The sequence below is a fragment of the Lissotriton vulgaris genome, chromosome 3_1 (genome assembly GCF_964263255.1).
Source record: "Lissotriton vulgaris chromosome 3_1, aLisVul1.2, whole genome shotgun sequence".
In the NCBI taxonomy this organism is placed as follows: Eukaryota; Metazoa; Chordata; class Amphibia; order Caudata; family Salamandridae; genus Lissotriton; species Lissotriton vulgaris.
Window position 1 is genome coordinate 36655741 of NC_141689.1, and position 15828 is coordinate 36671568.

Sequence of the window (15828 nt, forward strand, 5' to 3'; positions counted from 1 at the left end):
TTAAGACACAGTGCGCAGCGATTTTTACAATTAAGTCAAGGGGATGGACCTAGTGAAATAAGTCATCTTTGTTCTTGCATTCTGAAGTTTGTAGCACTCAGTCAAGCGAAGGGGGACATGGTTTTTTTAAGTCTAAAAACAGCGAGTTGTTGGTTGGGAATGGCTTTTTAGAGTCTGGCATGTAAAATCCAGTATGTGGTGTTGTTTAAACTATTGTGCTTGCAAGGTAATAAAATGCCGCCGAGTAGTCTTAGTACGGAGGAGAAATGGTCCGATATTTTGGCAAGGTGGGGTTGCGCGGACACAGCGGGATTATAACACAAAGAGGGTTGTCCATTGCCACGATTATACCACTTACTTGTAAGGGTAAAATCCCTAAGTTGCGTCGTCGGTGGCCTGCTGGATGTATCTTCCGCTTTCGCGTTCTGTGTGTATCTGAATATTGCCTCTTTTTAACTGGAAGAGAAGAGATTGACCCGGAAGGCAGGGTCCGTATTTTTATGCTCGGGAAGTGTTTATTTACTTTATTTCTTGTACCGAAGAGAGGGAATTACAGGGTATATGTTCTAGATTAGGTAAACTTAATATTATCTGATAGTTAATCATGTTTTTGTGTTGGTTCGTTCATATTGAGGTTCTGTGACGATTTGAACCCGTGTTTTCAACATTGTCGTAAACTCATAATTTCGGTATCAGTGAACCGCAAATGATCCATTTAGCATATCCTGGTGTTTTCGCTACGCTACGAGCAAGAGCACTCCTGTTATAAGCACATTTCTGATCTACCCATGGCATCCATCTTAGATTACGGCAGCCATTTTGTATTCTTGCCCTCACATAGTCAATGGACATGCAGTGACCTCTTTCACTCAAGGACACGTAAGCTTTAGCCGGCGATTCACCTTGCAAATGACACGTGCACTTTAGGTCAGAAAACGCTGTGGCCGCATGACTCGGCAGAAGCTGCCTCCCCAGCCTGAGGCCAGTCCTGCTATACTGGTTCTCGTGTTCTTTGGCCTGATCATGATTAGGCGGCCGAAGCTGGTAGCCTTGCCCATTTACGACCCACAAACATCTCCTATCCTGCTTTTCTATCTTCTGCACCTGGCTCTGCTCCTTTCCTTCTGGGCCTTTATTAGGGGGAGGTAACGAAATTTACGATGAGGCGGTCCGGCTCTTGAATGAAAAGTTGACATGGGATTATGATGGAACAGTGGGAACCCCTCGTTCGTAATGTTTTGACATCAGATATTGTTGACGATTCTTGTGTAACGCCAAATATTTATTGTTTAGGACACAAAGGTTTAAAAATGTACTAACATGTAAAGAATTTGCCCCAAGCTGAAAATTTAGTATTTAAGGAGCAACTCACTTTGTACAATTTGAACAGTCTCCTAGATTCTGCCCGTGTGTAGTATCTGTGACTTCTGTGTCCCTGCAGTAATAAACCTTTGGTCTTTGACGCCACCATCGAGAAGCCCGTGTTTCTGTTTATTCGTGCACCGAGACAGGTAGAACTCCGGGGTCTTTGGGTGTTGTCCCTGACACCTCTGGACGGTACCAAAAAGTCCAGAACTCCAATATGTGAATGTTATCATCGGAAGATACATCCAGCAGGCCACCGTCGACGCAATTTAGGGATTTTACCCTTACAAGTAAGTGGTATAATCGTGGCAATGGACAACCCTCTTTGTGTTATAATCCCGCTGTGTCCGCGCTACCCCACCTTGCCAAAATATCGGACCATTTCTCCTCCGTACTAAGACTACTCGCCGGCATTTTATTACCTTGCAAGCGCAATAGTTTAAACAACACCACATACTGGATTTTACATGCCAGACTCTAAAAAACCATTCCCAACCAACAACTCACTGTTTTTAGACTTACAAAAACCATGTCCCCCTTCGCTTGACTGAGTGCTACAAACTTCAGAATGCAAGAACAAAGATGACTTATTTCACTAGGTCCATCCCCTTGACTTAATTGTAAAAATCGCTGCGCACTGTGTCTTAACTATACATGCCTTACAAATGTTAAACACGCTAGAATATGGATAATGGCTTGTATTACGAGTATTGTGGAGAGAAAGTAATGAGACGGTTGCGGCAATGTTTTGTACCTTAGAATTTGAACCCTTGTTAGATAAAGAAACATACTTAAATGGAATCTAATGTATATAGCGTAAAAAAACTTTCTAAAAATGCACATGTTGTATTAACAGATTCACATTTTTGAAAAAAACGGATTCTGGTTTGGAAAGTAGAACAAATTATGAAGAACTGTAAGGAACAAACCATATTGTAAATAGGTATGCAGCAGTAATTGTAAAGTCCTTTCTTTCGCTTTACATCTCTCTGGCATGTTATCTCAATCACTTGGAACTACACTATTCTGCCTAACCTGTTCAATTTGATCATTTTGAATTCCACCCTCTGTCAATAGCCTGACTAACCACACTTATGATTTACATACAAAACTCTAAAAAACACTCACACATTAAAATCCCAGAGGTGATGGGTCCTGGCTCTCATGCATCCACTCTCCCTTATGTTCCTAAATTGTCACCGGGGTTCACCTTTCCACAGATCTCAAATCAGAAACCTAAACTATGAAACAATACTATTGTCTTTATATCTCGCACCGCTTATCTTTTCTTTCTCATTTCCATCTCACTGGTATTGGGGTCAAAGGCTAGTCCTTTTAAACCACTTGTGCTTATATATGTAATTCTGATCTCTTACAGCCTTGAAAAAGCCCCGGCGCAAATCGCCACGGGGCGAAACACGTGTCGGCTGTTCATGTTTTTATCTAAATTAATAAAGAGCAACTTTTCTACACAATATGGACTCTTGACTCTGACTACACGAGTAAGGATTTAGCCTAAGGATATCAATAACTTTTGCTAAACACACTCATTACCCCCTTCTAAGATTTTATTGTTCAAAAAACTCAAGAGGTCCAGAGTTTTTTTGAGTGTGTTCTATCTACAAAAAATACGTGAAAACTGATATGGACTTGGATTTTCCTGTGGACCACTCCCTCTCCCTAGAAACAACTTGAAAGACTGCATTCTATTTTCTGTGTACTTATCATATACACACAATAAACACAGTTTCTTTTCAGAGTCACCCTAATTTAAAAGCACTTGTTCATTTACGTTTAAATCCCTTTTGTCAAACATTTTCTCTCAATTCCATGGATCTATCATGGATCCGCAAACTAAAAGCATACATTTAATACCAAAAAGGCATTTATGATTCCGTTCTACAGCTGTGTGAGTAGATGTGACACTCTGTGTATATGTATGGGACTGGGTGTGTAAGTGTCTGTGTGAGTGAGTATGTCAGTTTTAAAGTGGATATTAGAGTACCTCTGTAAGTGACTCAGTTAGGGGATGTAAGAGTGTCTATCTGGGTGTGTGAGTTTATCTGTATGGGCGTCAGAGTGGCGGTGCGAATGTCTGTGTGTGCCACTGGATGTGAGAGGGTCTGTTTGGGTCTGTGAGTAGGTGTGATAGTGTCGGTGTGCGTGGCTGGATGTCAGAGTGTCTCTATGGGTGTAGGAGTGTCTATAAGGATATGTGAATGGGTGTGAGAGTGTCTGTGACTATGTTTGAGAGGGTTTATGGGTATAAGAGTGGTTGTGAGAGTATCTGTATGGGTGTCTGTAAGGATGTGTGAGTGTCTATGCCAGATTACAAGTTTTATCGTTGACTTTCGGTGGTCCTTTGATGGTCCCATGGCAGTGCTTTTGAAAAAGGTAACCGCAGTGGGAGCGCCAACGCCCGTTCCTGCACAGCATGGACTTTGAAGCCCATACCATTCAAGAAAGGGGGTGCATGCACTCCGGGGGCACAACATGTGCACACCTGCATGCATCCTTATGGCCTGAGGCACCAAGGGGCACTGCAGGGCCCGCTTAGTTCCCTCACTGCCAGCCTTTTTATGGCAGGCTCACCACCATGAAAAGGCTGACAGTGAGAAAATTCGTAATATGCAGTACTGCAACAGCACCACCAGCATATTACTACCTCACTCCGCTGCAACACTGCCGGGGAACAGCAGTGCCCCAACAGTTGCAGCAGGCCTGCATCGGTGCAACTACCAAACTCAAAATACAGTGGTTGGATCACAGGTGCGGTGGTAGCCGCCGCGCCACCACAGGTTTGGCAGTCCTATAGACCGTCAAACTCGTAATCACTCCATTAGTCTATTGTCATACCTGCAGGACAAACCATCCTGATCATTCAGTTGAACCTAAGGAAGTTCCCAGCCTGAGGTGTTGTCTAGCAGAATAGGTGAGAGGATCTGTTAACCCACTGAGAATGTTGAAGAATGAAAAGTGTATTCACAATAGGGTGGTGATTCCTGTACATGCTTTATAGGTAACTACATCTCACGTGTTACTGTGCAGCTTCAGATGTCCAGTTGTTTAGTTACTCTACTTCTGTGCTTGCAATAACGAGCTCAAGTGAACACCCATACCACCTCATACTGAACTCTGCACTTCCAATGGCACAACTTGGTACCAAAGCAGACCAGATTTGAGTATTTGCAGGGATCATTGCTTCACATTTTAATTCTTGTAAAAGGGCATTGTACTGTCACTCTGTGCCATCACTCTCTGAGAGCAGAAGGCTTGTGGGAGAAGCCTCAATGCACCCAACCAACTTTCCTAGAATGAGCTCAGGATCAAACAAGAATGTATATGAAATGTCCCTGAGCCCCTGCACAGCTCTACTCTTTCCTATTACTCACACTATGCCCTTCTCCACAGTTGCAGTCCTCAGTGTAGCCTGGTTCAGTGAAGCCGACCCATTTGCGGCTGGATATGTGGATGGGAAAATTCTGATTGGATCTAAAGAGCCTGATGTGGGAGAGAATGCAGAAACCTTCAGTGCCTTCGCAGTAAGGATATACATTTACTTGCCAACTACCTACTCAGTGCCTCAAATGTTTAAGTTGTGTATCTTGTTTAAGATGCTCTTAGTAAATATTGTAAATTCCTAATCAAAGTCTCTTGCTGTGTGTATATTGACCCAATCTTCACCAAGTGTGTGTCATGCTTAAAATGTGTAAATCGCTGTGTGGTTGTTTCTACGGAAAGCTGAATCATTCTATGAGCTTATGGTGTCCACAGGAACTCAACATTTGTGTTCATATGGTGTCTTTGTTAAGCCCCGCGTCCCATCCACTTGTCCCACCATACAGAGTGCTGGTTGGAGGCTGTTCTAGATCTGTGACAGTGCAAGAGTACTCACTAAACCATTCACCCTTATTGTTTCTTCTGACTGCTAACACAACCCACATAAGAAGCATGGGTTAAGCCTTTTCAATGGAAGTACAACACACTCCAAAACCCTGCAAACATATGATCCATAAATTCAACAACATCCATGGATTTATTTGTGTGTAAAGTACGACTTCCAGGTTTAGGACATTTGAAAAATCTTCAACTGGCTGATACCTAATTTGTTCTATTTTAATGTGTCACTGATTTCCTCTCTCCATTTCTTCAGCCCAAAGTGGCTATCATTTTTTTTTTTAATCAAATTTATTTTTATTGAGTTAAGCAGTGCAAAACATTACAGCATTCGGACAAAGTGAGCATTGTTTTTTAAGTTCAAAACCATACATAAGGAGGATTCCATTCAGTACCTCATCAAACCCTTGCCTTCCATTTTTATAGGTACAGAAAATCAATTGCTCCTAAAATAGCCATTGATGTTGTTATACTTCTAAAGATATGGATTAATGTATACATTTAACGTATGGACTTTTATGGCTTCATTGTTGAAAACTATATAAGAGGCAACATATTTTATTCTCAAATATAGTGTGAATGCCACCTGACTATCCACAAAATTAGGGCACCCCATGCACATTTTTGGGTGGTCAAGTCTAATGCAGTGTTCTTGGAAAGAGTAGAAACACCATTTCCTGGTTCTATGCATATATTGAGGTTCAGACGGGCAAGCAATGCCGTACACAATGGGCAATAGTGTAAACAAGGAAGACATTAGTCCATTTTGATTTACTGTAAAAACAAGCGCTGAAGACTTTCATAGGAGGCCCACCTACAAGTATCCATGGTCAAGACATCCACACAAAAGTCACACATCCATGTGCTCCATGTAGGACCCCGTATAGATTGTTTGCTCACCTACTTTCTCTCCTACAGTTCCTGGCAAAAAATCTACCAAATTCTTATCCTTCTCAGGATTCCAACACTTTTAGTCACTCATAAATAATTAACAATTACAGACACCATTTATTCTGGCATTCACCAGTAACCATAGAACAAGAGGACCTCAACACAGGCTTCGAGATTAGTTCACATAAGTTACAGCTATCAAACCAGATGTGATATAATAGAATCATAGAATTGAGTGCAAAACAGATCCCTTCCAGCCTATCAAAAGCATTTACAGCTTTAATCCCCACTGAACAGCCTTATCCCCCGCTAGTGTGGTGGAGACTCAGGCTAGCATTGGATCTCAGGAAGACCATTTTAGCAAAATAGGAATTTGCTCACAACCTGCCTTCCAATGCTTGAGTGTTTCAGTGTGCTACCTATTGCCAAAAATAATCAGTTTGCTTGTTACTCTTTCACAATGGTAATGGATAACCTGTCCGCCGAATTATAATTCCCATAGTATATAATGGGAATTAGATTTCGGTGGACGGGTTATCTGTCACCGTTGTGATGGAGTAACACATCCATAGAGATCTAATTCAGGCCCTATGTCTTCTTTGATATTATGTGTGATACGTGTTTCAAGATAGACCCTTCTTCAGGAAATAAACCAAAGACATTCCTAGCAAAGCAGCCATTAACATCAAGCATTTGAAAGATCCATTACAATATTTTGTTGTTGTTTTAACAGTTCATAATAGGTTACATCCATTTCCAAATTCAATCACCCACATGAAAGCTTCTAAGAAAGGGTATCAATAGAAAAGTATTATCATTCACATAACAATCTTTAGTTTACCAAAAGTATTGTTGTGAACATACTAATCATGAGTGCACATAGTTGATGCATTTGTGCAGTTCATATTTATGTGCCGCCATCTTGTAAATTTAAAAACAACTTTCTTCTTATCTGTTTTTATAAACAAAATGATATATTTGTATAAATGACTTCCTTTGGAATGCTAGTGATCCCAGTATTTTTAAGTGATCCTATGAAAAGCAATAAAGTTTAAATTTACCAAATGGCCCATGGAAAATAAAAGAAAACAATGTTCATATATTGCTAGATTTATTTCTATAAAATATCTTAATTTGTATCAAAACCACCTCTATTTATCGTTCAGAGCTTTGCTTCCAATTTGTACAGAAAAAAAATCACATTTTAAAATGTGTCTTGCAATAGCCTTGCCTCATAAAGTTGCTTCGTTCCGGTCACATATTTGATATTTGATCTGGTAGATCTCATGTTTGTGTCAAGCCATTATCTAGGTAGACTGGATATTTTTTTGCAATGTGAATAATGGATTTGTATCCACCTATGTATAATTTGAATTTTCTTGCACTTTCTCTTAATCAACTCATTCCACAGGGTACTTGATTAGATAAATTGCATTCTGAGAGTTGCAGGTATATTAAATACCCTTAAATGGGGATCTGAGCTCTTGATGTTGAGTGGTGTGTACAAGGACGTTTGTAATGCTGTTACAGTGAATGTGTTGTAGGCATGGATATGTGCCTGTCTTTGGTGTGCTGAGAGTAGTTGTTCAATTCTGATACGGACCTTTATTAGGTAACTTTACAAATGTTTCTTGTGGGTGCATAACTTCATGAGTTTCACTGCTGTGATATCATTTACGGTTGAATCACTCTCTGAAACGTTTCCATGTTTATCTACAATATTTTGCCTCTGCTTCGGTTGGGGCGTGCTTGGTAGAATAAGTTTCAATCTATGCTGTTGATCCATTACAGATGTTTTCAATACTTAGTTGTGTGTGACTCTACCATCCCTTTCCTGTGGGTGTGTGTAGTGTGTGTGATACATTCATGGTGTGTGAGTGAGCTTGAACCAAACCGATTCTGCCGTTTGAGACAGTGGGTCAACACCTACCCTGTACCAGTCGTGTATAAATGTGTAATCCCCCTCCACCCACCTGGTGGTTTTATCTTCAATTCCTAAGTAAATGCTGAAGGAAGTGCTCCACAGAGGCTCTGGTGCAACCTGCGCTGGTGTCTGCCGTCAGCCTTTCTCCCGGGGTGAGAAGGAATCCCCTGAAGTCTGGATTGCTTCCTGGAGAAGCTGCACACATGTCCTGAAGTACCTAGATGCCTCTTTGACTGCTGAGAGAGGGACGGAGGCTGCCTACCCTCAGAAGGACAGACTGACCAGGAAGGTGCGAGGTTCAACACGTCCCTGGTGACTGTGAGGCACCCCGAAGAAGTAGACCTGATGAAGGAGGACACAGATGTCAAAGAGCGACTCATCTGTTAGTTCCTGCCTGGAACTAACAGATGAGTCGCTCTTTGACACCTGTGTCCTCCATGACTTTGTGACAACGTGATCTCAGAGTTCCCCGTCATGACCATGATTGCAATTTGCTGACCAGTCTTTGTGGGACCGCAGGTGCCAAATTACTGAATAACCTGGGCTGGGCTGCATCTTCCTAGCTGCTGAAGTCCATGTCGGTCCAGTCCGCCCTGGTATGGACGCAGCTGGTAATCGCGTGGACCTGTGTGGGACGGCACCTAGTAATGGTCCCTCAGGGATGGTGCCATCTTACAACTGCTGATCGCAAGGCCCCTCGTGGAACTGACTGGTCCACCTCGGGGCTGTCAATCTTCAGGCAGCTGAGAAGTGAAGGTTGAGTGGGAGCACTGCTGAGCCTGGCCTTGCACCCCACAGCAAAGAAGCTCCATTGACAATAGCCGATGCGCTACTGCCTTCTTGAGAGCGCGAGCGGGCCGCTGGGCACTAGACGGCCCAGAAATGACCCTGAAAGAATTTACTCATCATGTGTTTTTTTAAACAGATTTGATTGATTATCACCTATTGACCAAGACAATCATTGCAGTCGTCAATCATATGTCTAATGATGTGAAACAGTAAACATTTAACTCCCTCCCCCACCCCCATGAGTCAGTACAGTAGTGCAAAGGCAATATTATCAGGCATGTTCAAGTAGGTGATTCCAGCGCCACAAATAAGAAGACATCAAGCACATACAGTCTGGTATAAGCTCACAGTAAACATTGGAGGGCATCCAATACCGGACAGGGAAGGCGGAACATCTCTAAACAATACTAATCATTGTGAACCTGTAGGAGATTCTCCAGGTGTATCTGGTTCCGGGTTGGATAACCTATCTACTATGGTGCTCCAAGCTCTTGCTACTTCAATCTTCCCTATACCTCTCCGGGCTTCACATAGGAGTATCCTCCCTTCGCAGCTCACCCATTTTAATAATTCTCTTCTTCATAGAGGGATCCGAGGCCCCCTGTGGACTTCCAATTCCAAGCTATCTCTCTTTTGGGAAAGACAAAGGCGAAGTCCTCAAACCTTCTTGTAACTTTCCTTTTAGATGTGTGGGGAAACTACTCCAGTAAACAATGCACCGGGGTATGTGGAATTTCCCTCTCTAAAATTGCTTTAAGTGTGTGGAGTATTCCCTCCAAAAAGAGGTCAGGATAGGACACACCAAGGACATATGAAATATATGAACTTTCTCCTCTCCACATCTAGAGCATGCTGAACCTGCCCCTTGGAAGTATTGGATCACGCGCTAGGGAGTCAAGTACAACTCATGTGAAGCAATTATAGTTTGAGTTTAATGCATGCATTATGAGATATCTTGGGTGTTCTATTTAGTATATCATCCCAGTCCCTATCAGCAATGGAAATGCCTAAGTCATCCTCCCATCTGGGCCTTAGTGTGTCTAGCAGCTGTTGCTGTTTTACTCGCAGCGCTCTATACAAGCTGGAGACCGTCTTAATGGTCCCTGCTGAAAGGGCAATGTATTGACTACTTTGTGATGTAGGGGGTTTTATGGTGCCCATATTCCAATGTGTGCGTTTTGCTGGCGTGAGAGCCCTGTGTAGTCGAAAGTGTCCCTGGAGAAGACCAAATTTCGCTAGGAATTCCACAAACAGAAGTAGTTCCGCATCTCTGGAAAGATCACCAACTTTCATTGCGCGTGACTCGATCCATAGGTCAAGGTCTGTCCAGCTGCCACCATGGGGCAATACCCCCAGTAAGTCTTGGGGTAACTCTGGTGAATAGGGAGCTCTAGTATGGATCTTCTGCAACCCTCTGTCCCAGCATTTAGCCAGCCCTGTAAATTCTTGTGAAGCATTAGTCTTCTTCTCACCCGGAGAAAATTTCAACAGAGGACAGGAAGTGCGGTACAAAGGGGCCTTGTACCCGATCCTAATTCCTATTCTATGCCAAACCCTTGATCAGCAATTGCAATTGAGCTGTTATATAATATGTCTCCTGATTCAAAACTGCCATTCCCCCACCACTGTTGCTCGCTGTAGCATTGCTAGAGCCACTTATTTGAGTACTATGCCCCAAATAAACCCAGTGATCAATGAGTCCAGGACTTTAAATACTGCCTTTAGGATCCAAAGCGGGAAATTAACATAAAAGTGAAAAGGGCAGGGCCACCTTCTTCAGGAGTGCTATTCGGCCCGTCATTGAAAGTGGTAGAGTCTTCCAGAAATCGACAGAGGCCCTCAGAGATCTAACAGCCCCTCACACATTCCCACCCAGCAGATCAGTACGTCATGGTAAATCTTAACCCCAAGGTACGTCAAGCATTGGGGGACCTCTGCTAGTTGACCCTCAGGCCGGACAATAGTCCAAACTCCTCCAGCATGGCTTGAGCTTCCTTCAAGTCGTCCCCACAATTGCTCAGGAAGATGAATAAATCATCGGCATAGAGCGCTATCCGGTGATGATGCCCATTAATGTGCAAACCTCTGCACAGACGCCCAGACCGAGCCGAAGAGGCCAGAGGATCCATGGCTAGAGATAACCGCAAGGGGAACAAGGGGCATCCCTGTCATGTTCCCCTCACCACTGAGTAACCCACCCATATAGTCCTCCCTGTGCATACCCTAGCCATGGGGACGGTGTATAGTAATCAAGACCACAGTATGAATCTTTCGCCCTTTTCCCATATGGGACATCACCTCGTATAGATCGGGCCATTCCAGACTGTCAAATTCCTTCTTGATATCCACTGCAAAGACTGTGGCCTCCTTTAATCACTTCCTCTAGCCTCCAAAATTGGCAATAGCCATCGGATATTGCCTGCTATGTTTTGACCTGGGATAAATCCCACCTGATCCGAGTAGTTCAATCTAGGCATAAGGAGCAAAAGTCTAGACTCCAGAATTTTACTTAGAAATGGGAATGTTATAATCGATGTTAAGCATCGATAATGGTCAATATGCGGACCGGTCATGGGCTTGCTGACCCAGCTTTAGGATTGGGACTATTGTTGCCTCACTAGTAGCATCTGGTAGGGATCCAGCAGTCTTTGCCGCCATGTATAAAGTGACCAATTTAGATATTAGTTCCACTGAGTATGTGGCGTAGAATTCCACCTGGACTTACTCATCATTTGAAGGGGTAAGACTGCATATATGCATATTTGAGGGTGATTGAAACTGCACCTGTGCATTATTCTTATTTTTTTTCAAACCTTTGTATTTTAGTTTTGTAGAACATTACAAAAAGAAAACAGCAAGCAGTGGTGTGCATGGTGAAAGATGTAGTGCACATATTTCTATACCACATTTCGACAATCAATTCTGAGTACAATTGGCAAACAGTACCGCCCGGAAATCGCAATGCTCACCTTCCATGCATGCCACATACTTTAGCATTTGCTCAATGAGGGTGAGATCCACCCATCATGTCACCCCCTCTTTTTCGTCGGTGCTTTCACTGTCCATCAAGGTCATGTCCGATTCTGGATCTAGAAGTGTATCACACGGGTCTCTCCAGTCACATAGGTCATCAGTCACCTTATCGTCTCATCTGTTGAGCTTCATGTGGTTCTCCTCCACCAAAGTCTGCTTCAACACATCTTCGTTCCAATGTGAAATCTGGGGTGCCCTTTGTCTCAAATCTAGATCTTAAGCTGCGCGAGCCAGAGGCCGTGCTCCTGCTGTGTCCACATGCATAGCCTTGTGGCTGCCTAAACCACAGGTTATTAGGATCCCAAGAGTTTGCAAAGGATTGTTTGCTGCAGGCTAAGTAGCCAGGTTGCCGTGGATATTTCGGCGAGGCCAGCCTAGCCTGGTGCAAGAAATTACTAGGTCCGATGGCGAAATCTTGGCGGGCCTCCTCAAAGGAGATGATGGTCTCTCCAGTGTATAAAACACCAAGGTACGCGCACCATCCCTCTTGCCATGCCTGAAATTACATATTGTTCATTATATGTCTGACCGGTTTGTGGAATGAGGATGGTTTCAGCTTGAGCAAATCAATGCAAAGTTAAGGCTGTTTGTTGGACTATGTATGAAAGGTCCTTCAGGATCCCTGGCACTTCATCAGCAGCTCTGGTAGATGGTCTGCCGCGACTCTACAAGTCAGCAGCCGTTTCACCCAGTTCTCACCCGGGTCTAGCCATCAGGTCGCATGCGTAATAACACAGATCAAGGTACAGGACTTCCAGTCCCTCATCTTCATATCCTTTAGTCAGTGTTGTCAGAGTGACCATTCTGACTCGGGCTGCCCATATGAGAGAGATAAGAATGGAGTCTAACTTTTTGAATACCTTCGTTGAAAGGGGGCAAAGTGAGTTCTGCAGCACATATGGGCATCTTGGAAGCAGTACTATTTTAGCTATTGCCATTCTGCTCATTAAGGAGAGCAGCAATGTGTTCCAAAAGGCACTGGATGACCTCAATGCTTCCAAGACCCTGTCTACATTTATGCATAGCAACGTGGTCTGGTGGGCACCACTTGAATCTCTGGATATCTAAATTGTGTTAATTCATGGAGCAGGCCTGTTAGACCTGGCACCATTGGCGTGGGTCTCCCTTCCATTTTTGCTGTTGCCTCATGTATTTTTACTGGTGTTAGATGCTTTGGGCACTATGCCACTGCTGTTCAGTGCCACAGTGCAAGTGCTCCCTATTGTAAATTGATGTATGAATCAGTGGTTCCATGTTTGGCTATTGGGTTTACTTGTCAGACCCTAGTCTAGTGCACTGAGTGTGCCAGGGTGTGTAATCCAAATGCTGCTGGTGGGCCTGCAGCACTGGTTGTGCCACCCACGGAAGCAGCCTTGTAAAATGTGTCTAAGGTCTGCCATTGCAGAGCCTGCGTGCAGTCTGGTACTGTCATGCTGACTGGGCAAGTGCACCCACTTGCCAGTCTCTAAACCTTACCTTTTCTTCATATCAGTCACCCCTATGGTAGGCCAAAGGGCAGGGTGCATTGTAAGTATAAGGTAGGACAGGCCCTGGTGTGTGTGGCATGTCCTAATAGTGAATTACAGCCAGTTTTCGTTTTTCACTATTGCAAGGCTTACTATTCTCCATAGGCCAGAATGGGCTGTTAGAATTATTACATTTTAAAATCCTAACAGGCTCAGAGAACATGGTAGAATTTCGAGTTTGGTATGCCTGAACTCAGAATAATAAAATACATCTTTTAGTGAAGTTTATTTTAATATTCTGTGTTTGCAAATACCACTTTTAAAAAGTAGGTCTTTGCTTGTCTAACCATTCAAATCTGCCTCTGCTAGGATCTGTATTCCTAAGTCTGGTTTCATGAAGTGACACAGCTGGGGAATTCCAGGAGACAGGCTGAGTCACCCAGTGGTGAATAGAGAGATCTGCATCTTGATGGGAGGGAGGAGTGCACCTGAACTCTGATTAGGAGGTGCCTGCCTTCCACAATGCTGGCTCCACCCCATGCGGAGCGGCTGATGTCTCTGCCCTGGACAATGAAAGAAGAGAAGGGCTCCTGTCAACACAGTGCTCCAAGACTGTACTTGCCTTCCACAATGCTGGCTCCACCTCCTGTGGGGAGTCTGATGTTTCTGCCCTGCACTGTGAAAGAAAAGGAGAAGTCTGGTAAACAAAGTGCTCAGGAACTGGTTTGGACTAGGCACAGGCCCCCCTCCCCTCAGAGAACAAAGGATTTTGGGGTATAAATATTGGGACCCTGCTCCCAAGAAATTAGATCACTCTGAACAACAACAAGAAACCTTTACTGAGGAGAGGAACCTGAAGAAACTAAGGAGAGGCTATTCCCAAGCTGAAGTGCTGCTTGGGGGATTGGCCTGCAGTGGTTGCCTTACTGCCAAAGGAAGGAGAAAGGAACTTTGTGTACTTTGCTTTCAACTTGTGAAGGATCTCCAAGGCTTGGAAAAGAGCTTTCCTCCTGCTGAAGTCTCAGGGACAACAGACTTCACCCCCCAGCTCCCCAGAGTTCTTGCGGAAGTGCCTGCTGCTGTTTTGGGCCTTCTGAGGAACTGCGTGTCGCAAGGAGCTGGAAGCGTGACTAAACGAGAAGAAGCGTGTTGCGTCTCTGTGCCTGCCGTCGCAACTCCGGAGCAAGGAGGTAGTCGCCTCTGGACCTGTTGCACTGCACCGCATCGGAGAGAAGCGTGCCGCAACAAAGAGGAAGCGTGTCGCCGTCACTGCTGCTGCCGTCGCAACTCCGAAGAAGGAGGGTGACGCCGCTGTGGTTGTCGCACTGCACCGCACCAGGAGAAGAATCTCGCAACAAGGTCGGAGCGTGTCGCCATCGCTGTGCCCGCCGTCGCAACTCCGAAAGAGGGTGTCGCCGCTGGAACTGTCGCACTGCACCGCATCGATCAAGAGCACCTCGCATCCCCCGAGAAGCGCGCCGCCGTCGGAGCTGCTGCCGTCGCATCTTGGATGTCGGCACAGTAGTTGTCGCATCGAGCGGAAGCTTCATGCATCATGGGAGAAGAGCGTGGCCGCTGGAGCAGCTGCCGTCGCATCGTGGATGTTGCCACTGTAGTCCATGCATCGAACCGAGAGCTTTTCGCATCTCCGAGAAGTGTGCCGCATCTGGAAGATCTTCACGTCTTTATTTCTTTGCACCTGAACTTTGACGCCTTCCCATCGCTGCGACATTGCTTGTTGTGGAAGTGCAAGGCAACTTAAGGTACATTGACGCAGAGTGTCGCATCTAAGAACTGAACTGAACTAAGCTTAAATCTACCATCCTAAAGTAATCATAGTGTGTATTTTTGTCGTTTATGGTCTTGTGGTAACCCTATATAAAGTCTACTTATTTTTTATATAAAACCTGTGTGGTGTCCATTTGTAGTGTTGTCACTGGGTTACTGTATGTGGTCACAACTGCTTAACTTACAACACCTCTGAATTAAGCCTTGACTGCTCGCGCCACACAATTTAGATTGTGAGCAAGGGTTTTTTTAGGTATGTAATCCCCCTTTCCCTGACTACAGTACCTACCTGTGCCAACTAGAGACCCCCAAATCTAACATTGGTAGGCAGCGGAAGGGATTCTGGATTTGCATTTGTGACTCATGTACAGTGACTGGTTAATACTACTTAGTGAGTGCAGACCATAACGATACCGCATACTTTTTGGTAGATTCCTTTTTGAATTTTTGGATTGCCTATTTTCAAAAGATGCCTGGATCCGTTGTAGTAGAGAGAGCAGAATCTGTAGCCTCCCTTAATTGTCAATGGGAAGAAGATAGGCTGGAATGCTACACAGTAAAGCAGATGAAGTATTTTTGAAAAAAGTTCAATGTTTCCACTTCTGGATTTAAAGTGAAGGAAGAATTCTGCAAGGCGCTGAGGGCCTGGGTAGAAGCAAGGAAAACTCCTGTGAT

At 44.2% G+C, this 15828-nt stretch overlaps 1 protein-coding gene across 1 annotated transcript in view; it reads left to right on the top strand.

Moving 5' to 3' along the window:
• Positions 1-15828, top strand: part of LOC147725878 (putative E3 ubiquitin-protein ligase HERC1) — a 1064842-nt gene that overhangs the window by 767140 nt on the left and 281874 nt on the right. Inside the window, exon 49 of the mRNA XM_086963380.1 lies at positions 4777-4907. Within this exon, the coding sequence (XP_086819506.1) occupies positions 4777-4907 (131 nt within the window). The remainder of the gene's footprint in view (positions 1-4776; positions 4908-15828) is intronic.